This window comes from Nerophis ophidion, linkage group LG07, assembly GCF_033978795.1.
Source record: "Nerophis ophidion isolate RoL-2023_Sa linkage group LG07, RoL_Noph_v1.0, whole genome shotgun sequence".
Taxonomy (NCBI): Eukaryota; Metazoa; Chordata; class Actinopteri; order Syngnathiformes; family Syngnathidae; genus Nerophis; species Nerophis ophidion.
The window spans coordinates 25,156,257-25,181,347 of NC_084617.1; the positions used below are offsets into that span (position 1 = coordinate 25,156,257).

The 25,091-nt window shown below is 43.4% G+C and overlaps 1 protein-coding gene across 2 annotated transcripts in view; it reads right to left on the reverse strand.

The window, feature by feature from the left end:
- Nucleotides 1–20,778: 20,778 nt before the first annotated feature.
- The window catches only part of LOC133556120 (uncharacterized), a 5,326-nt gene continuing 1,013 nt past the window's right edge, over nucleotides 20,779–25,091 (reverse strand). For both annotated transcript variants that reach the window (XM_061905747.1, XM_061905748.1), the window contains one exon: nucleotides 20,779–25,091. This exon is cut by the window's right edge and continues 60 nt beyond it. In XM_061905747.1, coding sequence (XP_061761731.1) covers nucleotides 21,009–24,956 — 3,948 coding nt within the window. In that variant the 5' untranslated portion in view covers nucleotides 24,957–25,091 and the 3' untranslated portion in view covers nucleotides 20,779–21,008.

A 25,091-nucleotide genomic window follows, 5' to 3' on the forward strand; every position in this document is an offset into this window, starting at 1 on the left:
AATATTGCGCATACGATTGCACCATGAAAGTGGTGCCATTTCTACATACAGCTACAAAAGTAAAACACAAATTAAAAAAAAAAAAAAAAGAGCTATGAATAAATATTGCGCACATACGATTGCACCATGAAAGAGGCGCAAACAAAAGTACAAAACAACAAACCTCCGCCCCCAAAAATACCAATAAATACATAGTGCGCACATACGATTGCACCATAAATCTGGCGCCATTTTACATACAGATAGAAAAGTAAAACAAAAACCAAAATTAGCAATAAATAAATATTGCGCACATGGAATAAAATAGAATAGAAAGTACTTTATTGATCCCTGGGGGAATTTCAGCACCACAGTTCGCTCATAATAAGCACTTAGGTATTTTTTTACATGTGAATAATATACATACAGTCTATTATACAGCATTATTCACATGTGAATAATTCAATTACAGTCAAAAAGGAACATATACATTATACAGTCTGATGGCTGTCGGTATGAAGGACTTCCTGTGTCGTTCCGTGTTGCATTTTGGGAGTCTGAGCCTTCCACTGAACGTGATCATTCTCTCCGCCAGGTCCGAGTGTAAGGGGTGGGAGGTGTTTTTCATAATGGCTAGGAGTTTTGCTAGACTTCTCCTCTCTGACACCACCGCCAGAGAGTGTAGCTCCACTCCCACCACGTTACTGGCCTTTCATACCAGCTTGTCCAGCCTGTTTGCGTCCCACGCTCTCAGTCCGCTGCCCCAGCAGGCCAGGGCGTACAAGAAAGCGCTCGCCACCACCGACTCGTAGAACATCTTCAACATCTTTGTACAGACGTTGAAGGATACTAGCCTTCTGAGGAAGTAGAGGCGGCTCTGACCCTTCTTGTAGAGGTCCTCAGCGTGTTTTGACCCATTCAGCTTGTTGTCGATGTGGACTCTGAGGTATTTATAATCCTCAACCATGTCCGCATCAAACTTCCTGATGGAAACAGGGGTCGCTGGAGTACTCCTCCTCCTTCCCAGGTCCACAACCAGCTCCTTGGTCTTCGTCACATTGGGCTGGAGGTGGTTGTTCCCATACCATGTGACAAAGTCCTCCAATAGTGCCCTGTATTCCTCCTCATCACCATCTTTAATACACCCCACTATCGCAGAGTCATCAGAAAACTTCTGAAGGTAGCAGGACTCTGACTGATAGAGGAAACGTAGATGTGGTGTATATGGTGAAGAGGAAGGGGGAGAGGACTGTCACCTGCTGGGCCCCGGTGTGTCTGACCAGTCTGTCAGACACACAGTCCTGCAGTCGCATGTACTGTGGTCTGTCAGTTAGGTAATCTACAACCCAGGACACCAAGGGGGCCTCCACCTGCATCGTCTCTAACTTCAGACCCAGTAGCCCGGGCCGTATGATATCGAAAGCACTGGAGAAGTCAAAAAATATGACCCTCACACTGCTCGCAGGCTTGTCTTGGTGGGTGTGGGCTCGGTTCAGCAGGTAGATGACTGCGTCCCCCACTCCCAGTCGGGGCTGGTAGGCAAACTGGAGTGGGTCCAGGTGGGGCTTGATCACAGGCGGAGTTGTTCCAGGACCAACCTCTCCAAGGGTCTTCATGATATGGGAGGTTAGAGCCACCAGCCTGTAGTTCTTCAACGTACTGGGTCGCGTGCACTTGTGGATGGGGACCACGCATGAGGTTTTACACAGTGTGGGGACTTTCTGCAGCCTAAGGCTCATGCTAAAGATGTGCTGAAGCACACCACATAGCTGTGGGGTGCAGGCTTTGAGCACCCTGGGGCTCACACCGTCAGGACCCGCAGCCTTGCCTGTGTGAAACTTCTTTAATTGTGCTTTTACCTGGTCTGCAGACAGGCACAATTGGGGGGGGGGGGGGGGGGGGGTCTCAGGTGGTGGGGGAGGGGGTTCATCAAGCTGCTCCTGGGTGGGGGGGTGGTGATGTGTTAAATGGGGGGAGATAGTCATTGGAGTTAGGGGGGTGTGGGGAGGGGGAGGAGTGGATTGAGTCGCTGAAGTTGTCAGGGGGCCGGCTGGCATGCCCCGGAGGGGGGGCGGGAGCTTGTCGTAGCCACTGTGTCAAACCTGTTAAAGAACCGGTTTAACTCATTGGCCCTCTCTTTGGCTCTGTCCACCCCCCTACTCCCGTACCCCCTGACAGTTTGAGGCCGGTGATGGTCTGCATACCTCTCCAAACGGCCTTCATGTTGTTGTCCTTGAGCTTCCCTTCCAGCTTCCTCCTGTAGTTCTCCTTGGCCTCCCTGAGTTTGGTATTCAGCAGCACCTGAACTCTTTTCACCCCCTCCCTGTCTCCATCATTGAATTCCTTCTTCTTCTCATTCAGTAGGGTTGTGATGTCCTTGGTCACCCACGGCTTGTTGTTTGGGTAGCAGGTGACCGTCGTTGATCGGACGTTTGAGTCAGCACAGAAGTTGATATAGTCTGTCACGCATTCTGTAAGCCCGTCAATGTCCTCTCCATGAGCACCTGCCAGTTAGTTACCTAAAAACAGTCCTGTAGTGCCTCTTGTACTCCCTCTGGCCACCATCTCGATGTTTTTTGGTCGCAGGCTGTCTTTTGACCAGAGGTACATAACAGGAGTTGAGGTAAACAATGTTGTGGTCTGACCGGCCCAACTCTGGTAGTGGTATAGAGCTATACGCATCCTTGATGTTCGCGTACAGCAGGTCCAGGATCTTATTTCCTCTGGTGTGGCAGCTTAGTTAAAGTACCAATGATTGTCACACATACACACTAGGTGTGGTGAAATGTGTCCTCTGCATTTGACCCATCCCCTTGTTCACCCCCTGTTACAGTAGGTGAGGGGAGCAGTGACATACTGGGTGAAGTTGGGTAGTGATTTGTCCATTGTATCATGGTTAAAATCCCCTGATATGAGGATGAGAGCTTTCAGGTGCTTGGTTTTTAGTCTGGCTATCAAGCTGTGGATGATGTCACTCGCAGCTGTGGCGTTAGCAGAGGGAGGTATGTATACTGCCATCATGATAACATGCGGAATCTTCCTGGGGAAATAATATGATCTGAGTCCTACTGCTAAAATCTCTGTATTCGGGTCATAGTGTCGCTCTTTTATTGTGATATGACCGGGGTGACACCATTTCTTGTTAATAAACAAAGCAAGCCTCCCTCCTTTCCGCTTGCCGCTGGTTTGGTCCCGGTCAAAGTTCACAGTTTGAAACCCGTTTATAGAGACGTTACTATCAGGAACATCGTCATACAGCCAGGTGTCAGTAAAACACATTAGGCTACACTCATGATATTCTTTCTGACTAACGGCAAGCACTGACAACTCATCCATTTTATTTGCCAGAGGTCACATGTTACCCATGAAGACGGAAGGAAGATATGGTTTATATCTTCTTCTCTCCCTCCTCGCTTCAGCCCTCTTCTGTCTGGAATGTTTCCATTTCCCTCGACAGCCACGAGAACCTCCATTAGTCCTTTTTAGCTCCTCCGGGATCTGGTTAGTTAGCGCCGGGTACGTTAGCTGGATACTAACAACTGGTATCGCTAACAACTGTTACCTGGTGTAGACAAAGATGCCTCTCCACTGTTGTTTTCCGTCTGAGCTCTTCACCCCACCGTCAGCAGGATGAACAAAACTCTTCTAAACTGCATGTTTAGAAGGGCACGACTAGATGAAAAGTAAATGTAGAAGTACAACGTGAACAAATGATTGTTCCATTGCACCATTAAAGAGGCGCCATGTTTACATACAGCTACAAAAGTACAATTAAATAAAAATAAAAAAGAGCAATAAATAAATATTGCGCACTTACAATTGCACCATGAAAGAGGGGGCATTTATACATACAGCTACAAAAGTACAACACAACCAAAAACCAAAAAATGTGTAATAAAAAACATACATTACACACATCAATTGCACCATGCAGATATAAACAACAAAATAAAATAAAAGCACCATTTCAACACCAACATACAAGCATCTGACGCTTCAATAAACTCCCCTGAAGAGCAGGGAAACCTGTGAAACAGACCTGGAGGGATGAATATATATATATATATATATATATATATATATATATATATATATACATATATATATATATATATATATATATATATATATATATAATGTATGTATATATATATATAATGTATGTATATATAATGTATGTATATGTATGTATATATGTATGTATGTGTATGTATGTATATATGTATGTATGTGTATATGTGTATGTATGTATGTATGTATGTATATATATATATATATATATATATATGTATATATATATATATATGTATATATATGTATATATATATATAAATAATCCGTTCATGAATGAGTATATCCGTTCGGCCACCGTGTTCAGTGGAGAAGTCTGATATACAAAATTTGCAGGCTGCATACCCCTTCCCCTTCGAGCTGTCCTGGATGAACTGACATTATTTTTTCCAATCATTTTGGAACTTGCAAGCGTACTTTTCTTCTTACTCGTTGTCGCCATGTCTCTTCTTTGTTCTTCTGCTTGGTCTCTGTTATGTTTTTGGACATTACTACCTGCCGTAGTTTTGAAGCAATGCATGATGGGAATCTGGATGTTGTGTGTCAGTGTATTAACTTGCCGCCTGGAATAAACACACGCTGAGAAATAGCTACGTGCCTGCCTACTTTATGGGTTATAGATACACCTATGGATAACGGAGACATATATAATAGGACGTTAAAGGCAGTGTCTTTAAGGCACGCCCCCGATATTGTTGTATGGGTGGAAATCGGCAGAAATTCGGAGGAATGATTGCCCCGGGAGATTTTCGGGAGGGGCACTGAAATTCTGGAGTCTCCCGGGAAATACGGGAGGGTTGGCAAGTATAGTGGCATGTCGATTTCAGGGCTGGGCACCTTTTTTGGTCTTTGTGCTGTATTTTTCCACATCTGCCACATTTCGGCATTTTTGGTGCTTCTTGCTCTCCACTTTCCCTTTTATTTCTCCACTTTTGTTTTCCTCTGTATTCCTGCAAATTTCCCATGTCCGGGGGTGATCTACTGCACCGCTGTGCACACCTCTCCTTGTTGCTGGTGCACTTGTGCATTCACCTCTTCGGACTGGCAAACAGTCTGTATAGTTTGGGTTAGCGTCAAACCAGCCTCCAGCTGCAGTTTGTGCGACAAGTCTTTTTCCACGATACCCATTACTATGCGGTCACGAATGTTGTCATCCCTCGCTGCTCCAAAGTCACAGTGTTTGGATGAATCATAAAGACCTCTGATAAACATTTTAACTTTCTCACCGAGCCACTGTCCTCTGGTACAAACATGCACGCTTGTGGATCACGTTCCGTTTGGGATAAACGTACTCGTCGTATTTTCCTGACACAACGTCAAACTTTTTCTGATCATCCTCTGACAACGTGAATGACTTCAAAATGTTTTCAACCTCTGGATCCATAGCATATATCAGGCAACTGACCTGTACTTTGCCATCCTCCTTTGCCAGTTTTGTTCCTATATGATACCGTCCTTTGCCAGTTTTGTCGCTACGTGATACCGTTGGAAATGTTGGTTCCAATTAGGGCTGCAACAACTAATCCATTAAATCGATTAAAATCGATTATAAAGATAGTTGGCTGATTAATTTAGTCATCGATTGGTTGGATCTATACCAGGAGCGTCGCCAGACAGATTTCACTGGGGCACGTGCCCCACTGTTGATCTGCAGTGCCCCAGTAAAAATTTCACTAATTAATAAAAAACGCTTCAGAGTTTTAAGTCTACATAACATAGACAACAGCGCACATACTACTTAGTATGGTAATTGATTGCTACTGTATTCACTCCACGTAACAATGAGCACATGGCTAATTAATATGGTAATTTATTCACGTGTGGATCGAGACTTTGGTTGAGAGAGAGAGAGGATGAGAATCACTGCGGGAGGTAGGTAACGTTAGCCAACAACAATTTGTTAATTATATTATTTTGATTTTGAATTGACTCAAACTGTAACTCCTAGATGGATTTAAGAAAGTTATTCGCCCGCAGCATGGAAGAAGCAGCAGGAATGAGAGGTGTAAGTGAAGTCCTAGCTAGCTAGGCAACATCATTGTCTTAAGTTGATGCTAAGTTAGCTAACGTTATTCCTTGTATCAAGACAAACATATTCATTTGCTGTACGAGCTGTCGGGGGAATTTCCAATGAACATGAAACAATGTTGGTTATTGTCTGCTGGTTCTGCTCAGGACCTCTGCATCAATGATGATTTGGAGTAAGCATGTGTGAGTTGAGTGCTTCTCAAATGGTTTATCTTCAGGAAGAAAAACATTTTTCCATATCATCAAGTCGTGAGCCAAATTTTTAAATCATTCAAGTTTATTTCACAGAAAAATAACACAGTAGACTTGTCTTGTTAATCGGTGTGACTTTGACTAAAATAATCTTGTTTTGTCACCAGAAAAATGGCTACAGCTAAAGTATCTGGTTTTGTTTCCAGAAAAAATAGCAACATTTCTGTATTTGTTTTCAGAAAGATGGCTGAAAATATCGAGTTTTGTTGCCCCATTTAGATTTAAAAAATATATATTTCCATGTCTGTCCTGAGTCCTCCTCCAACTTGTTAGTCGGTTTGCCTTTTGCAAAAATACTCACTAATAGTCACTAGAAAAATGGCTAAAAACATCTGGTTTTGTTGCCACAATTTGATTTTTTTCTCCCTAAACTTTTTTTTTTTCCATGCACATATCTGACTGGGACTCACTGAAAATGACACACAATCCACTTTTATGTCACGACCCAACAGTTGGGAACCACTGCTCAACTGTATAACAGTTACTGTAATATTTCCATGTCTGTCCAGAGTGATTGACCACTTTGCAAAAATAAAAACAAGACGTTACAGTTTACTTCTCAGAAAATGATTCCCTGAACAAACACACAACAGTTGTTCATTTATTCTACTACTGTGGCTTTATTGTTTTGTGTATATTTTATAGTTTTGTGTATCTGAAATAGGATTAGCCACATTGCCATAAATGGAAATTAAATCATATAAAATAAACCAGAGATGTAGGGGTGCTTTATTTTTTGTTTTACTTTTGTAGATGTTAAATTTGCAGATGATTACTGCAATATATATTTCAAAAAGATTCATTGCTCTTCCTTTTTGCTTTTACCAGTAGCAGTTTAGAAGTCTGGAGTAAAAAAGTGCACAAGTAGGTCAAATGCATTAGTTAATTTCAGGTGGTTAATCAAAGATCCATACAACATAATCTGCTATGATTTCATAGTTTAAAGCACTATTTATGTATTTTTTATGATAAATAAGTGCTAAAAATGTTTTTGCTTGCGCGCTTTGCACGCTCATATGAATTATTTGTGCCCCAGGTGTGCCCCAGTACAGTATTAGGTCTAGTGACGCCCCTGATCTATACTATGTGCATGCGCTGAGGCTTTTTTTCCCCTCTTTCTTCTTTCTTTCTTTCTTTCTTTCTTTCTTTCTTTCTTTCTTTCTTTCTTTCTTTCTTTCTTTCTTTCTTTCTTTCTTTCCTTAACCTTTATTCATAAACTGCAACATTTATAAACAGCTGAGAAACAATAATCAAAATAAGTACAAAACAGTACAAAACAGCGCCAGGACGGCGCTGCGGCTACGTCTCATGAGGTGGCAGTAAGCCAGCCAATGATATGTCATGTGCAGCTTACGTGACCACGCAGTCTCATTTGCTTGGAAACATTGGAAAAATGGCGGAAAACAGTACCGATAGTTCGCATAGAAACATCTGGAGGTTAATGCTGCATTGGAGAAAAGTGTACAACCTAAGTCGTCAAAAGTGAAGTGAAGTGAATTATATTTATATAGCGCTTTTCTCTAGTGACTCAAAGCGCTTTACATATTGAAACCCAATATCTAAGTTACATTTAAACCAGTGTAGGTGTCACTGGGAGCAGGTGGGTAAAGTGTCTTGCCCAAGGACACAACGGCAGTAACTAGGATGGCGGGAATCGAAGCTGCAACCCTCAAGTTGCTGGCACGGCCGCTGTACCAACGGAGCTATGCCGTGAGGGAATACTTCACTTTAAACACTGCAAAGAAGACCGTTTCCTGCAAAATGTGCAGCATGGACCTCGCGTGGCACGAAAATACAACATCGCTTCGGGAGCGCCTGAAGCGGAAGCATGTTGGATCCATGCATGAATAGAACTCACGGTAGATAACTTTTTCAGTCCATAGTCCGAGTACATTGATCCGTTGTGTCCGTCTTTGTGTCTTTTTAATATTTTGTTAACGAGGAGATTTTTTTCTGGAAGCGCAGCAGCAACTGTTGTGTATTAACTTTTAGAGTGTTAGGAACTTTTTGGAGAGTGCGACGTCTTCATTTTTTGTGTTGTTATGAGCGGCAACAGGCATTCATAAGTTCAGCTTTTTTGTGAGTAACGTTAACGTTATGCCTTTGTTGCAACGCGGGGCTGATAATGTGTCTCCGGCACATTTGACTCAGTTTTGAGAGCGAAAGCGCACGTTTACCAATTTGGAAATAAACATCACGGACAGAAATATCTCAGGTTGGTTTCATAATGGATCAATGTAGCTGGACCCGATGAAGCTAAATAAATATATTTAGATTTGAGTGACGCTTTAGTATAACTAAACGTTATGAAGGTGCTGGAATATTTCATACTATTATTCAGAGGCAGCCTAAAATTAATCCTTTATTATTCACAACAGAAACGTTTACAATATATGATTCAGTTCTGATTTGATGAGTTACATTTCTGTGTTATTATTGGTGTATGCTGCACCCCCAATGTCCATTTATTTCATTTAGCGTTTTTTTTTAATGTGGTGGCGTATTAGATAGATAGATAGTACTTTTGTTGATTGCCTCAGGCAGTTCCCTCAGGAACATTTAAATTCCAGCAGCAGTGTACAGAATTGAGATCGAATTTAAAAAGTGAAAAGTAAATAATGGGGGTTTAAATGTAAAAAGAAAATGAGAATAAAAATATAACTGTAAAAATAACAATATAACAAGAAAAACTAGGCAGCAGTGACCATGATATGAAAAAATGTGCCTATTACATCAGAAATTATTAAATAAATCAACTAAGTATGTATTGAGTTACATGTAAATGTTACTATTATGTACGTTCATTATATAGTTTCTTTCATTTCAGAAAGAAACAAGCCAGCATTAGCAACTTGGTACAAAGGAAGGTCTGCACACCACAGCAAGCGGCTGCATTGACTGATGCTATCCTGAATATGATGGCGACTGACATGAGGCCACTATCAATGGTGGAGGATGACTGTTTCAGAAAAATGATGTACGTCCTCAACTCTGGTTACACTCTTCCCTGGAAGACCCATTTTACAAAACTGATGGAGAGGAAGTATGAGCAGACATTTTAAGCTGTGATAACTGACATTAAAGCCACCCAGAGCAAAATTGCTCTGACCACCGATGTGTGGACAAGTGTAGCCATGGAAGCCTACCTTGGCAATACATGCCATTACATTGGAGGCGAATGGAACATGAAGTCAATCTGCCTCACGACCATGCCACTAGAGGAAAGACATTCAGCATCCAACATTGCAGAATGGTTGGAATAGGTAATAGCCAGGTTTGAAATTCCCCTAAGCAAAATTATTGCTATTGTGCATGACAATGGTGCACTTTATAAAAAAAACTAAACATTTTTGTAACACTTGCCTTGTTTTATTTGGCAAGTCGAAAGGACATGGTGCCAGTATGCTGTTTTTTAAAATAAAGTATTGGAAAGGATAGAAATGTAGTTTGTCTCTTCTGTCCGATTATTAATCGATTAATCGAAGTAATAATCGATAGATTAATCGATTATCAAATTATTCGTTAGTTGCAGCCCTAGTTCCAATCTCCCCATTCATTTGGTCGGTCGAACGCAAAACTATCCGGAGGATTAAACTGGGCCATTTTCTTGCAGCGACGTGACTGGCCGTCACTTCTGACACCGTGTAACAAAGTTCAAACGAAAGGTGTAATCCAGTGAATAACTTTACTGAGAGATTTGAGCAGGATACAAGCACATGACGAACACTTTTAGGACTAACCGGAAAACATAGCAACCAGGCTAGCAACGCACCTCCTTTGCAGCAGCCATCGCAACGTTCTTTAAGCAACAGCAGCACATACATATATACAACATATATGACAGCCATCTTGGAAGAAAATACTCTTTGTTTTTAAATATCCCATGTTTCACCCTGGACTGAAAGCCAACATGAGGTCCTTGTTAAGGCTGAGATGATCACCTGGAAAGATGCAGCATAAAATGGCTCGTGGATTTAATAACACACATACACGCATGCACGCACACATACACACAGTCCGCTCAAACATTTGAAGGTAGAAGAAGAAGATTGGAATAAGTGCTATGTGTAATTCTTCTGTCTGTCAAGACAAAAACTGCTTCACAATGGCAGCAGGACAAGATAGAGGCCCACGCCGACCACGAGGACACTTAGGAACCGTAGGAGCGGGGCCAGCGAGTTGGCGCTGCTGATGATGGAAGTTGGCGACGGGAAGTCCCCGATCTCCTGCATCAGGAAGTCGTTAAAACTGCTCAGTTTATGGAAGACCGCCATTTGGTCTGCCGGCTCCAGCACCGCGGCCTGGTACCAAAAGCCGTCCAGCTTACACATCAGAAGACCGCCGGCGTCCCCCTGAACACACGGAACCAAACGTTGGACGAATGAAACAAAGATGTAGGACAGACGAGATGTAAAGGTCACCTGGTCCAGTGCCAAGGGTTCCGTACAAACGTTGTCACCTGACGACCCGTTCTGGCAGTCCAGCACTGTGGTCTGGACCTCCTGTAGCACCTGCTGCTCTAAAGAGCGCGACGGTGAGGAGTCAAACGGGGTATAAGTAACGGCGGCGTGTTACGTACCGCCTCCTCTGCCTGCGCTCCAGCCGGCGATTCAACATGAAGAGCCCGCAGGGAACGTCCGACCGTCGTCCAGGCAGATGGGCCGGATGTAGTCCGACAGTCTGGGCCGCTCAGCCAGGTGCAGGACTGCCACGTTGTGACCGGCCCGCATGCTACCGGTGATGCTGTCCACTTTCAGAACCGCCTGGAAGCTGTTGGAGCCGTTCTGCCTCAAGCCACCCAGAATGACGGTCCACTGAGACGCCGTGTTGGACCTGAAGAGGACACATTAAGATTTTCTGGTTCGGAGCGATCTATTTTGTTGCTAAATGAGAGCCGATGAAAGATTATCATCACACATCAACATCTCTAACATGTAAATGCTGCCTCTTTGCTAGGTCGGCATTGCAAATAAAAATATGCTCTTAATTGTCTTACTCGTCTTACATGTCAACTAAGAAGTACATGTTTGTATGCGACATTACCCAGAAGGCTTAGCACTTTAGACAGGTACAAGACGCAGGTCTGAGATACAACAATTGTAACCCAAAAGGGTCTCAGTCATATAAAGTTTAAAAATAAATCTTATTATTTTATCATTAATATTAAATGCTCTTGTTATTCAACTACATTACCCAGATGGCTTAACGCTGCAGACAAGAAACAGGAGGTAGTTAGGTCTGTGCTTTTTTTGTCAAAGAGGAACTGGCGAAACTGCCCAAAGAGAAGTGTGTCAAGCTTGTGGCGTCGTATTCAAAAATATTCTGTAATTGTTGCCGAAGGTGCATCAACAAAGTATTGAGCGAAGGCTGTGAATACTTATGTACATGTAATTTAAATGTTTTTGTATTTTTTTTTTAAATTAGTGGAAAAAAAAAAATCACATTGTCTTTGCGGGGTATTGTGTGCGGAATTTTAAGGACAAAAGGAATTTATTAAATTTTTAAATAAGACTGTAACGTAACAAAATGTAGAAAAAGTGAAGCGCTGTTAATAGTTTCTGGATACGCTGTATATATATATATATATATATATATATATATATATATATATTTATATATGCATTTATATATATATATATATATAAGAGAATTTAAGTCCCTACCTTTAGTCAAGAGTGATTTATGACCCCCCATAAATCAATGATTTATGACCCTCAAGGTCAAAGGTCAATGATTTATGAGGGGTCAAGTTCAAAGGTTAATGATTTATGAGGGGGTCAAGGTTAAAGGTCAAAGTCAAAGGTCAGGTTCAAATGTCAAGGTCAAGTGGGTGTGGCTTACCCGGAAGAGGGTGGAGTTAAGACCTGCGGTGGGAGTGGTTAAACCAGGAAGAGGGTGGAGTTTTAAACAGAAAGAGGGCAGAGTTAAGACCTGCGGTGGGAGTGGTTAAACCAGGAAGAGGGTGGAGTTAAGACCTGACAGGGAACAGAGGAGGGTTCAGTTTTTTTAAGAAAGCAATGTCATCTGAGCAGCATGTGACCATATATTTGATAGTTTAAATGTTTACGATCGTTTGAAACAACTTCCAGATTTCGATGTATTGATGGCTGGGAATGTTACGTGTGGAGATGTGGACACGCACGCACTTCACACACACACACACACACACACACACACACACACACACACACACACACACACACACACACACACACGCAGAGGAGGGGTACAAAAGGGCGGTGTAAGGCTTAGTCATTATTTGGAGCTTTATACGTTAGCGTAAAGACTTTGTTCGATTCGGTCATGATTAGTGAAACGCCTGTTTCGATTTATAAAAATAATAAAACTTACATTGACGCTCCGCAAAAAAGTCGAGTGTTTCTAAATCGTATTCAGATGCCGCCGACCGAGTCTTTGCGTGAGAAATGGGACTTGGAAGCGTACGGGATGGAGGGATCTTTTGGATTTGTATTCAGATACGAAATGGGTGATATCTGCTTATTTCAGCTAAAAGAAAGAAGAGACGGAAGCCCTTTCTCGACATTTTCATCGTTATCTACCGTGGATTGGGAAGTTTTAAGACTGGCAATGCCCGATTTCCTGTGGCGTGATCCTTCACCGGTGGATAAACGCGTAAAAGGAAGCTTGTTTACTTACCCGACGATGGATGAGTTGAATGAGAGAAGAATTCTGTTCAGCGCTACCTGGGAGACGAAATCTTCAGCCTCGGGTCGTTGGTTTTTACGTGCCAGTCTCCGTGCTCCAAAAATCACCGGTACCTATACGGCTCAGTGGACCGAGCCCGATGTCTTTTCCCTGGAGTCTTTCAACGATGAATGCGGGGTGTTTACACCGTTGGTGGTCGTACCCATCGTGGCATGGCGAGAGCGAATGGCGTCGATGAAGGAGAAAATAAACGACTTGTTCCGAAGCAGTCGACAATGGAAAAGCATGCTGACGACGAGAAGAAAGTTGTCCTTTGAGACCACACCCCCGACGGAGGACGAAAGGACCTCCCCCGCTTCAGTTTCAACCAATAACCTTCAAGGAAACACCCCCTCCTCCGACTCGTCCAATACCCTTTGAAAATCATAGCGTTAGTTTGATTGGTCGAGACTTTTTTTTTCGACCCTCCCTATAAAAACAACCCCCACCCTGCAATTTTTTTTTTCGACCAGACCATATTGGCTCCCTTTTTTGAACGCACGGATCTCAAACAAGAAAATGGCAAACAAGACCATCAGACGCGTAAAGACCCGTCTTATACCACAGGACGATTTCAAACCATCCGTAAACACGACTGATGAAGCAAACATGGCCGAGATCTTTAACCCTCCTGAAACGACGGCTGGATCGGAGGTGGTGAGCGACGATGAGACGTGTCGCTTCGGCAGATGTTTCTGCAGATGGGGGGTGAAAACCGACAACGCTACGCAGTCTTTGCCAGATGACGATAGGAAGGAGGAGGAAAAGGAGAATGACCTGATCATCATAACACCTCCGCCGTCCCCGCCACCACCCCCGTCACCATCCCTGTCACTCTTGGACCCCCCGTTGCACATCGATGATGAAACCGATGGGGGGAAGTGGTTGCTTTTCACCAGCACGGTGAAAACGGCCGTGTTTCATCTCCTCAACGAGGCCATCCGCCAGTTCAGGCAGAGCGAATGTTACGGTTGTCGGGTGAACCATCCGAGCCAGAGAAACCACCCGTGCCTGGAACCCTATGAAGAGGACTTTCTCCTGTACAACTACGACGGACTCATCAAGACTCTGCGTACGTCTAAATTCATTCAAGCCATTCAACGCTTGCTGATGCTTCGTCGCATCGAGGCTGAGGATTCAAGGGTCGAATCCTACGCCGACTCTCTGCTGTCTCAACTGAAATCTGAGAGAAATGTCTGGTGGGCCATAGATGACGTGTACAACGAGTTGGTACGGGGTGATGAAACGATTTTGAGACATCTGGATATGGTGACAGAGTGTTGGAATAATTACAAAAAAGATGGGTAATTATTGGAGAAAACTTGTAAACTCTATCGAGAACCACGCTGTTATTTACCCGTTGATTGACGCGATGGAAGCGTATGTTCTAAAACGAGACAAACCTCAAAAACTACAAATTATTCTTGATTATGCCCGCTCTAAGCCTACCTGGGAAGCTACCTGGAAATCCGTTGTCTCTCATGCTTTTGACTTTGACATTTTTGAAACAATTTTGAAGGAATGGTCTAAAGAAAAGTCTTTTCAACCTTCTCCTTATCACGTGTTCATTTTATATGCTCTGTTTGTTGATATGTCGATGTATCGTCTACGATGCGACATCCCCGTCAACGTTTTGTTTGAACTACAAAAACTGCACGAAGCGATTAAATTCACCTACGGTATACCTGTTTTACATCAAACCTTGAATATAGTTTATAGTTTATAGAAAAATTGTTTTAGATTCGCTGTGTGGTGTCCATGAACGAATAAAAACAAACTGTTTTAGATTCATTGTGTTGTTTCCATGAATGAATAAAAGAAATGTGTACCAAGCAACACGAGTTCATTTCTCTTTGTCTTTCCACAATGGAGAAAGCTATGGAAAAAGCATACTATACACCCGCACACCCGGGTAGTTTTGGAGGGGTAGATCGACTCCGTCGAGCTGTGCAGGATGAAACGGGGCAACGTGTCACAAAAGAAAAAGTTCAAGAATATTTAACGGGACAGGACGCCTATACACTCCATAAACCGGTTCGCATTCATTTTCCAAGAAACAGAGTCTTTGTCCCGCGACCTTTAACCCAGTTTCAAGCCGACCTCTGTGACATGCAAGCCTTGGCTGAATATAACGACGGTTATAATTATTTATTAACGGTCATAGATGTATTTTCCAAGAAGGCCTATGTGAGGGTTTTGAGGAGAAAGACGTCCGTGGAGGTGGTTGAATCGTTTCAATCGGTGTTGGGGGAAAGTCAGATTCCTCGCAAACTCCAAACCGACGCGGGAAAAGAATTTTTTAACAAGAGTTTTCAAGCTCTGATGAAGAAACACAATATTGTACATTTTTCTACGGCCAGCGATCTCAAAGCTTCGGTGGTTGAAAGATTTAATCGTACTCTGAAAGGGAGAATGTGGAGATATTTTACAGCCAACAACACCAGGCGCTACCTAGACGTCTTACAAGACTTGGTAAAAAGCTACAATCACGGATATCACAGCAATATTAAAATGAAACCGGTGGATGTGACTTTGGAAAATACCCCTCAAGTGTTTGAGAATCTCTACGGCTCATTCACAGCATTCAAACGCAAATACAAATTTGCCACGGGAGATATGGTGAGAATATCCAAAGTGAGAGGAGTGTTTGATAAAAAATATGAACAGAGTTTTACAGACGAGGTGTTTACAATAACACGACGTCTCCCTCGATCTCCCCCGGCATACAGACTGAAAGATTTTGACGGTGAAATAATAGAGGGTTCTTTTTACGAAGCCGAGTTGCAGAAAGTAAAAGAGAGCGAGGACAAGCGCTATCATGTGGAGGAAATTCTAAAACGACGTACGGTCGGTGGCAAAAAACAAGTTCTAGTGCACTAGAAAAACTGGCCCGAAAAATTCAACAGTTGGGTGGAGGCTGACCTCCTTATAAATGTATAAAACAATCTGATGCCTTTGATGAGCCTCACAGTCTAAAGATCATCGAGCATTATGGATCATTCCTGCAACGAGGGTTTTTACCTCACCTTACCCTCCAACGCCAGCCTCAACGTATTTAAAGAAAACAAAAGTTCCCATTACCAGATAGATTTAAGTCAACATATAGATTTAGCAGGCTCATGGGAGGTGGCCTTAACAGAGATTTCATACCCTCGCTCATGGTATAATGTTTCTAACGGAGCATTTTATGAATGGCTAAAGAGACCTCCACCGGTGGGACCTGAAAGCAATCCTGGAATGGGGATAGTTTACCGTCAAGAATTGAGAGGGGGATGTTATGAGAACATTACACGATTCATAAATGAACTGAATGAATCTTTACAAAAAATTGACAACGATGTGAGGATAGCCTTTGACGATGTTAAAAAGCGAATCTCCTATCAATCAGGGGGTCAAACTCATTTTCGTTTTTCCCCTTCCCTGGCTTACATCATGGGAGTGAAACCTGGAAAGTGGATCAACTTTGACCGTGGGTCGGCCCCCTATCCCGCGGATATAAACGCCGGTTTCTACCATCTCTACTGTTACAGTGACGTGGTGCGACCTCAGATAGTAGGCGACGCTTATGCTCCTCTTTTGAGAATCGTGAGTGTAGAGGGAGCTTACGGTGAGATTGTCACCAAGTGTTTTAACCCCGCCTACTATTTACCCGTCTCGAAAAATCACATTGAAAACATCAGGGTGGAGATTAAATCTGATCAGAACAAACACGTCGACTTCACCTTTGGAAAGACCATCGCGAAGCTCCACTTTAGACCCGTTAGAAAGTAAAACCAACAACAATGAGAATGAGTCAACCCATGCACGACCCTCTACGTTTAGTGGGTTATTACGAAAGCCAAGTGGGGGGTTCCCTCCCCGGTTTCACAGGTTCACCTGTGATGTACGGGCGTGGGATAGGCTCCGTGTTTTCCAGGTTGTTTCGTTTTGTATCACCTCTGGTGAAAAGAGGTTTTGCCCTGGTCAAACCTCATCTTAAAACAGCGGCAAAAAATATCGCTTCCGACGTATTCAGTCATGCCGTTGGAAAAATGGGTAGTGGGGTACAAGACGGATCAGGAGGAATAATGGTCCTGGCTAGACAACCCCGAAAGAGACCCCCGGGACGACGTCTCTCAACGAGTGGTAAAAAACGCCGTCATCTGGGGAGAAGAAAATCAGTCGGTAAAAGGTTTTCAAAGAGAAGGACCGTCGTTCCCTCACACGATATATTTAAAAAAAAAAAGAAAAAAAGATGGCTCTTTTACATCAAAATTCGGCCGAATGCACGATGGCCGAGCTGGATTTATTTTCAGCTCCTATGACTCAGATGTCTATCGATGATAAATCCTACACAGAAGTCCTACCGCTATCCGCCATCACTGACGGGGGTCCTATTGAATTTTTCATCCCGGGAGAAGGTGAAAAGTACTTGGATCTGAATGACACATTACTTTACCTGCGGGTTAAAATTACCCGCGCCGATGGATCAAATATCCCAAACGACGCCAATGTGGGTCTCATCAATTATCCTCTAAACACCATCTTCAGCCAATGCGACATTATGCTCGGGGAAAGACTGATTTCTCAATCCAGCGCCACACACCCATACAGGGCGATAATTGAAACGCTACTAAACTATTCTGAAGCCACACTCAGAAGTCAATTCTCAGCCGGGTTATTCCACAAAGACACCGGCGGCTCAATAGACTCTATAGAAACAGCGAACGGACCAAACAAAGGACTCAACATCAGAGCCGGTTACACGGCTGAATCTAAAGAGGTTCAGCTACTAGGACCCCTCCACGCAGACATTCTTTTCAGCGAGAGACTCCTTCTCAACTCGGTGGATCTGAGGATCAAACTCACGCGTGCCAGCGACGCCTTTTGTCTCACAGGGGCTGCGGACGGTACTTTCCGTCTGAAAGTGCTGGGTGCCTCTCTCTTCACAAAAAAGGTCACCGTTTCGCCGGCCGTACGATTGGGGCACGCCTCGGCCTTACTCAAAGGAAACGCACTCTACCCTTTGTCACGGGTCAGCGTGAAAACCTACTCTATCCCTGAAAATTCCAGAGTATGCACCCAAGAAAATTTGTTTTTGGGCACGATGCCTAAATACATTGTTTTGGGTATGGTAAATCATGAAGCTTTCACAGGAAGAAGAGATCTCTCACCCTTTAATTTCCAGCATTTTAACGCAGAATACATCACCCTCTGTCACGCGGGAAAACAAATTCCCTCCAAAGCTTTCCAACCACAATTTAACCAGGGGGCTTCGGTCAGAGAGTTTTACAACATGTTTACCGCTACAGGGAGGCATATGAAAGATTTACCTCTGTGCATCAACAGACAAGATTTTGAACGGGGTTATTCGCTGTTTGTGTTCAATCTCAATCCGGGAGAGGACAGCGACGCATTGTCTCGGGTTTCTAATGGCACTTTGAGGTTGGAAATGAGATTCAGAGTACCCTTACCCAACACGGTCACTCTTGTGGTTTACGCATGTTACGATTCTATTTTGGAAATTGATTCCAAACGACAAGTGCTGGTGGATTATTATTGACGACGGAGATGAATAACCATCAACTGGAGAAGCTTCTGCGACGAGTGTTGGGGAATGTTTTCTGTGGTGTATGGGCCTCCGACCAACTCCCCTCACTGACTCGCTCCTTTACCCCACCCTCCTACTTTATCGTCAACACCCACGAAGGACATCGACCGGGGGAGCACTGGTTATCGATGACTCTGGAGGAAGATGGGACCGCCACTTTTTTTGATTCTTATGGATTTTCTCCCGATTTTGATTACTACCCTCGGAGCATCTTGAACTTTTTGGAAAATCGTTCTGACCGTATATTGTACCACAACCTACAGCTTCAACACCCTTTGTCCACAGTGTGCGGTCAACACTGCGTTTATTATCTGCACCATCGATTTTGCGGACTGTCTTTTGAACAAGTTTTGTCTTTATACACAGATGATGTAGTAAAAAATGATCTTGAAGCATATACCCTGGTTAAAAAAATTCAATGTTGTACTAGCACGAATAAGAATAATAGTAGTCGTTGTGGCGTACAAGACGTCTGTTGTTTAGAAACTTTTTTGAACCGTTGAAATGAAAATGCTGTACACACTGCGTTTGATGAATAAAAAAACATTTTATTGAAACAAGAGTTTTGTCATCATTCATTCAAGGTTTAACCAATGTGGGGACAATGTCACTTTTCTACCTCTTCTTTTCCTCTCGGGGGATAGAAATGTTTCTTTTTCCACCCATTCTGATTCAAACTCTCCATCCGCTTTCAGACGTCTGTATTGATCTCGTGCTCTGGGGTTATGAATGGTCGATGTGGGGACATTTAGCTCCGTCAACGCTGTTAAAAATTTTCTCCAACCCTCAGGCGTGCGGGTCTGTGGATTTTTCGACCGTTGCATCAGGTGTTTCAGTAAATCGATCATATGAGATCCCTGCACCGGTGTACCGTTTTGAACAAACTCTCCTTTAGAGGTCCACCCCTTATCATTCTCGGATAATTTTTTCATAATGTACTCGGCGTTGTTACGGTCGCGTCGGGGGAGGATTTTCAGAACTTCGATCATCGTGACATCCTTTGACCCCCCGCCAGTATTCCGAGGTTTATCCTCCGGTTTATCCATCGGTTTATCCTCTGGTTTATCCTCCGGTTTATCCTCAGAGTCATTCCATGGTTCACCCCGCAAATCCTTGTGTAAAGTCAGAGTCATCCTTTTCTCCTCCCGTTGCCCCTGCTTCAACAGGCCGAGATATCTCTGCAGCAGGGTATCGTATATTTTTATTCTTTCATGAGGATTCATTCCGGGTTCGTTTAAGACGGCTCTCATTTTAACATCTAGATCATCCTCCGCCGAGTCTCTGATGGTCGGCTCCGGGCGAGTCAGACGATTTAATTGTTGGGGGGATAGGAGAAACATTTTTTGAGCCTTTTTCATCTTCAACCTTTTCCGCTCAATCCACCGATAAGATTCCCTATAAACGGTACGACGGTGGCCAGTAAGGGTAGAAGAAAACCGCCCGACTGTTTCATCAGAGTCTGGCGTTTGCGTTTCAGTCCAGTCCTTTTATCAGCCAGCAGTCGGATGATTTTCTTTTGTTTTTTAAGCTGAGCAAATTGAGACGGTGATAAGGGCACATTACCCTTCAGAATGTTTAAAGCAATTTCACACAGCGTCTGGATAAAGTCTGGTGAGCCGTGACTCAGAATATCTCGACGTTTTTGTGGTGTGGCATGGTACAGAGCTTTTAACATGGGACCGTTCCTCTTTACACGCTTTGACATTATGTTTTTGGCACGTAGACAACGGGCCACTGGTGCGGAAGCACGCCCGACCTCACTCTGTATTGTTCTGGACAGAAAGGTGTCAGGTCGACCAATAAGTAGCCATGAGCATCCAAAGTAGCATCCGCAAAACTTTCCAAGAAAAAACTTTTTTGTGCGGGGAACATTTGCTGTGCCAACACGTTAATCTGCAATCTGTCCCGCGGATTCTTAAACAGTATCATATAATTACAGTTTAAGCTAATGGTGCGTGAAAATTTTCCCTGATGAAAAACATTCTGGGTCAGCATCATAACGCTCATATTTCTATGATGTCTATACTGCGTGAAAATTTTAACCACTTCGGGGTGATTTGAGGCTTGAAAAATAACATCGTCCAAAATCACCAAATGGGTCTGATCGTCCGGAAACAAGTTTTCATCTTCAAAGGAATCAGGCAGTCCTTCAACAAATTTTATTTTTTTATTCATCTTTTTTAATTCAGCATACATGGGTTGGAAAGATGTATAAATCCACACAATGTTGTCGGGTACAGAATTCATGACGTGTTCACAATTTTCCAATACACATTTTACAAAAAAAGTCTTTCCGCAACCTCTAGGTCCTACAACCAGGCATGAAAAAGGTGTATGAAATCTGGGATCAAAGTCTACTCGTTCCATTTTTTCCATTTCCTCTCTAATACCCGAAAGGTAAAGTTTTCCCGTCGGGAAAGAGACGTCTTTTGTCATACACCACTCGAAACTTTTTTTCGAAAGACGAGTTATTTAAAAGGAACCCCCTTTTATCACGAACAATTTGGTGATGAGGGGTGTAGATCGCACCTGTTTTGTCTTCCTCCAGATAGCCCTCCACCAAATCTTTAACGCTGTCAAAGTTGACCCTCTCACAACACTCGCGGGTTTGAGTGATTCCTTTGGCACGCAGCACAGTTTTTTTACCCTGCAGGGTTTGGTAGGCATAACTCTTTGGACCGGCGGAGACGAATTCGTGAATGCTGTCTCCTCCCAACTCATCCGTCAAATCGCCTAGATAGGACCCCGTCTCCAGAGAAACTTCCCCCTCGTTTACCGTGTAGATTAAACTATCGGTGTCTGTGTAAAGAACTCTCTCTTGCAACCCCTCTAGGTAACCGTACATTTTCAAACGTGCGTAAGCGGTGGTAAAAGCAGCGACAAATACATTATTTGTGTTACCGGGAAGCACCACGCTGTTTTTACTGTATTGCCATTGCACCATAGCAATTTGCTCGTTGAGAAAGGAAAAATATTCAACCTGATATTTTCCTGAAAATACAAAGTCGAAAAATACTTCACTTTTTCTCACCAAGGTGGTCTGAGTTCTATTGCACCTCTCCGCAAACTTTCCCCAAAGGCTGTTTAAACAGAGTTTTGACATTTGTCTCTTGGCAGGGTTGGGTTCGATTTTTTCAGCATCCAGCTGTATTCCCTGATTTTCACGATATTCACGAATGTACTTTTCCCTGCTTTCTGCATCGACGGCTTCTTTGGGATACCCTGAAGCTTCTTGCTTACCCTTTAGGAAAGTTTGAACATAACCCGTAAAAACGGTTTCGCTCCGTTCTTCAAAGTGCCACACCTCCGTAATCTTACCGACTCTGTATCCCAACTGTAAAGCTTTGTTGAATTCGAGCGTGACCCAGACTCCCGTCAATGCCCTTCCTTCCTCATCATGTTCGCAGGGTTCCTGCTGGTTATTGTTTTCTGCGCATGTGCGGCAAAGTGTAAACACTAGTTTACCCTTGACCGTTCTGTAGGGTAGCACAGGGAAATAGAGACCTCGAGGAGGGTGAACAACGGCTCTGACCAGACCGAAATAGTTTCCAACATCGTCAAAATCCGTGTGGATGATGACAGGATGACCCAGGGGGTAAGGAAATGCGCTGTTGACGTACGGGTAGAGAGAGGTGACATCCTCATACAATACACGCTGGTTCTCACCCGCCGTGTGCCTCAAGCAAAAGGCGCTTGTCCTACCTCCATAAAGAGCGTCTCGAGGCATGAGAGGTGCGGGGTAATTGCGTGTTTTGAGAAAGTCTATTACCCTAGGGTTTGATTTTTTCATTTCATTCCACTCGTGCTCTCTGATGACGATGATGTTGACCTTGTGGTCACGCTTTAACGCTTTCATTTTTTTCTCGGTAGCCTTGTGCAACTCCTTGAACGGTGTGTTTGTCAAAGGGCATACAGCACCGGGTTCGAAACACGTCGGGCATCCGTGATAAAAACACCCCTGAAATTCCCAGACGAATGGTTTGCCACCGATTATAGCAAACCCATCCACAAAGTATGCCCCCATCTGTTTTTCGCCTTTGTTTAAAGCATGCTGAATGAAAATACCACGACGATGCGACTCCCATTCTAACCATTGGATGCTGGTGTGTGAGTATTTTTTACACAACCCTCGGTAGTTATCCGGGGAAGGTATGGTTAGAGAACGCGGCTCGAGGAAATTAGTCACAAACACCTTCATGCAGGCCGAGGCTATGGTGATACGGGAGAAGGGGTCAACACCCGTCTCGCTCGTAAACTCGGCTCTAAATTTGATGCAACCCTCACGAAGAACATTGACGTCGTTTTTACAGTAGTGTACCGCTTGTTTTTGAAAATCAAAGACCTCGCTTTTCTCATTTTGATACCACGTCTCAAACTTGGTGCGTTCAACAGGTGTCATGCGTTCTACACCGTAATTGCTGATTGCGGGGTATTTTCCGACATAATTTAAATGTTCCTCCGAACTAAATTTGTGAGGAAAATACCCCTTGGACCAGCAATCACCGAGTCCTAACGCTTTTGGCATAGCGCTAAGCGGCATGGTAAGGAAGGAAAGCGAGTCAATGTATTTTTGCAAAAAATCAGGGTCTTTAAAACAGAGAACTTTACTCCCCTGCATGATAATTAAGGGTGCTATACCCAGCCGTACCATGCCTCTCAGAATCAAGTAACCGTCAAATCCTCTCGAATTGTGGGCTATAAATGTAGATTTAAGATAACGAGGTTTCCTGAAATGATTGAGGAAAACTGTAACACAATCCAGTCCAAAAGCACACCACTCTTCTCCTTGCAGCGTCTTGGTACAGACTAGAAAGGGAATGTGAGTGTGATTGTCATCGACAAACGTCTCAAAATCATAGAATATGATATTATCATTGTGGTTTACTTCACGTGGTTGGGGTTGTATATAGCAAAGATGTCGTGTTTCAGGTGTCTCTGAGTCACTGCGAGGTAGCTCTTCTTTACATATTTGACATTTTAACTTAGGGCACGTGTGTTTAGCGATACCTGTAGCCACAGGTACATCGTAAAATAGGTTGCATTTAAGGCATTTCTTTCGCCGATCGCAGTTGCTGACGAGTTTTTCCATAACCCGGTGTTTTACCCTGTGTCTGAGGAGACATGCAGGAGAACGACACCACATGTTGCAATCCCTGCAAAGCACAGTTTTCCCCTCTATTTTTACACACCCGTTTTGTGTACAGACCAAGCAATAGCCGTCGCATTTGTGTCTGTCGGGTTTGTCGTACCCTTGGTAACAGTAGTGACAAACGTGCGGTTTTGACAAAAAACCTTTAATGTTAATGATACCGCTGTAATGATTCTGAGATAAATACAGATACAACGGATTTTCTGATTTGGGGTAATCCGTCTCGAACCGTGAGAGGGGTCGTTGGCCCTCTTCTCTGTACAGTATGACAATTTTACGACGTACCACTTTTTCAAATTCACGAATATGACTGAAAGTGACGGAAGTCTGTTCGTCTAAGCCCGCTTTTCTCTGTATTTTTTCAGCCTCCGCCACAGCCTGGCTATCTGTAAATTCAGGATGTAACAGACTTGCTAGGCTAATGGCAAAACATAGTTGATTATTCGAGTTTAATGGATTGTAAAGATAACGAGCTTTTTTTCTGCGGATTTCATGTTCCAAAAGGGTTTCGATTTTTCTTCTTACACCACCTCGAGGGTTATGTATCACCTGGACCATCACCTGTATTTCTTCATCGTTCAATATTTCAACGTTTGATTGTACCAACAGATCTAACACATCTTGAAAAGCATTCATCACAGCCCCGGCATCGTTTCGAAATGTAAATGAAGTGTGTTGATTTGCACTTTCACCGGATAACTCCAATTGAATGATATCGTCGGGTCTAGCTTCCTTAGTTACCATCTGTGTCAGCTTTTTAAGGCTCCCCAAGACTCCGCGGTAAAATGTGGCGTAATCTGTTACATCGTTGTTTTGAGGAAAAGTTAAAACGCTGGATAGTTGTATATTGTTGAATGTTTCCCTCCTCAAGACATTTACCCCATCACCCCTCTGGGTCTCATTTGAAATTGATTGGTCAGCCGTTGACGGTTGGTTCTGCATGACCCCCACCACCTCCGAAAAATCCAAACATTCCCCCGAGGGTGTCGCCCCTCCCAACACCTCGTGATGCTGTGTAGAGGCTTGTGTGTTTGTGTTTGAATTTAACACATTAATATCATCTTGCAAAGACGGATCATCGTTTGGTTCCCATTCTATCTGGTTGTTTGGATCTAAATGATGATTACAAACGTCTTCATCTTCTTCAATAACTACATCTAATTCAGATGGAACTACACCCATTATATTTCTCTAAAGAAAAAAAAGAAAAAATAATTCGAATGGAACAGATATAACAAACCAGTATGTATCAAATCATGTCTGCCATCTTCATGAGAGTGCGAGCCAGTATACGATAGTACTGTTTCAGCCTTCTTC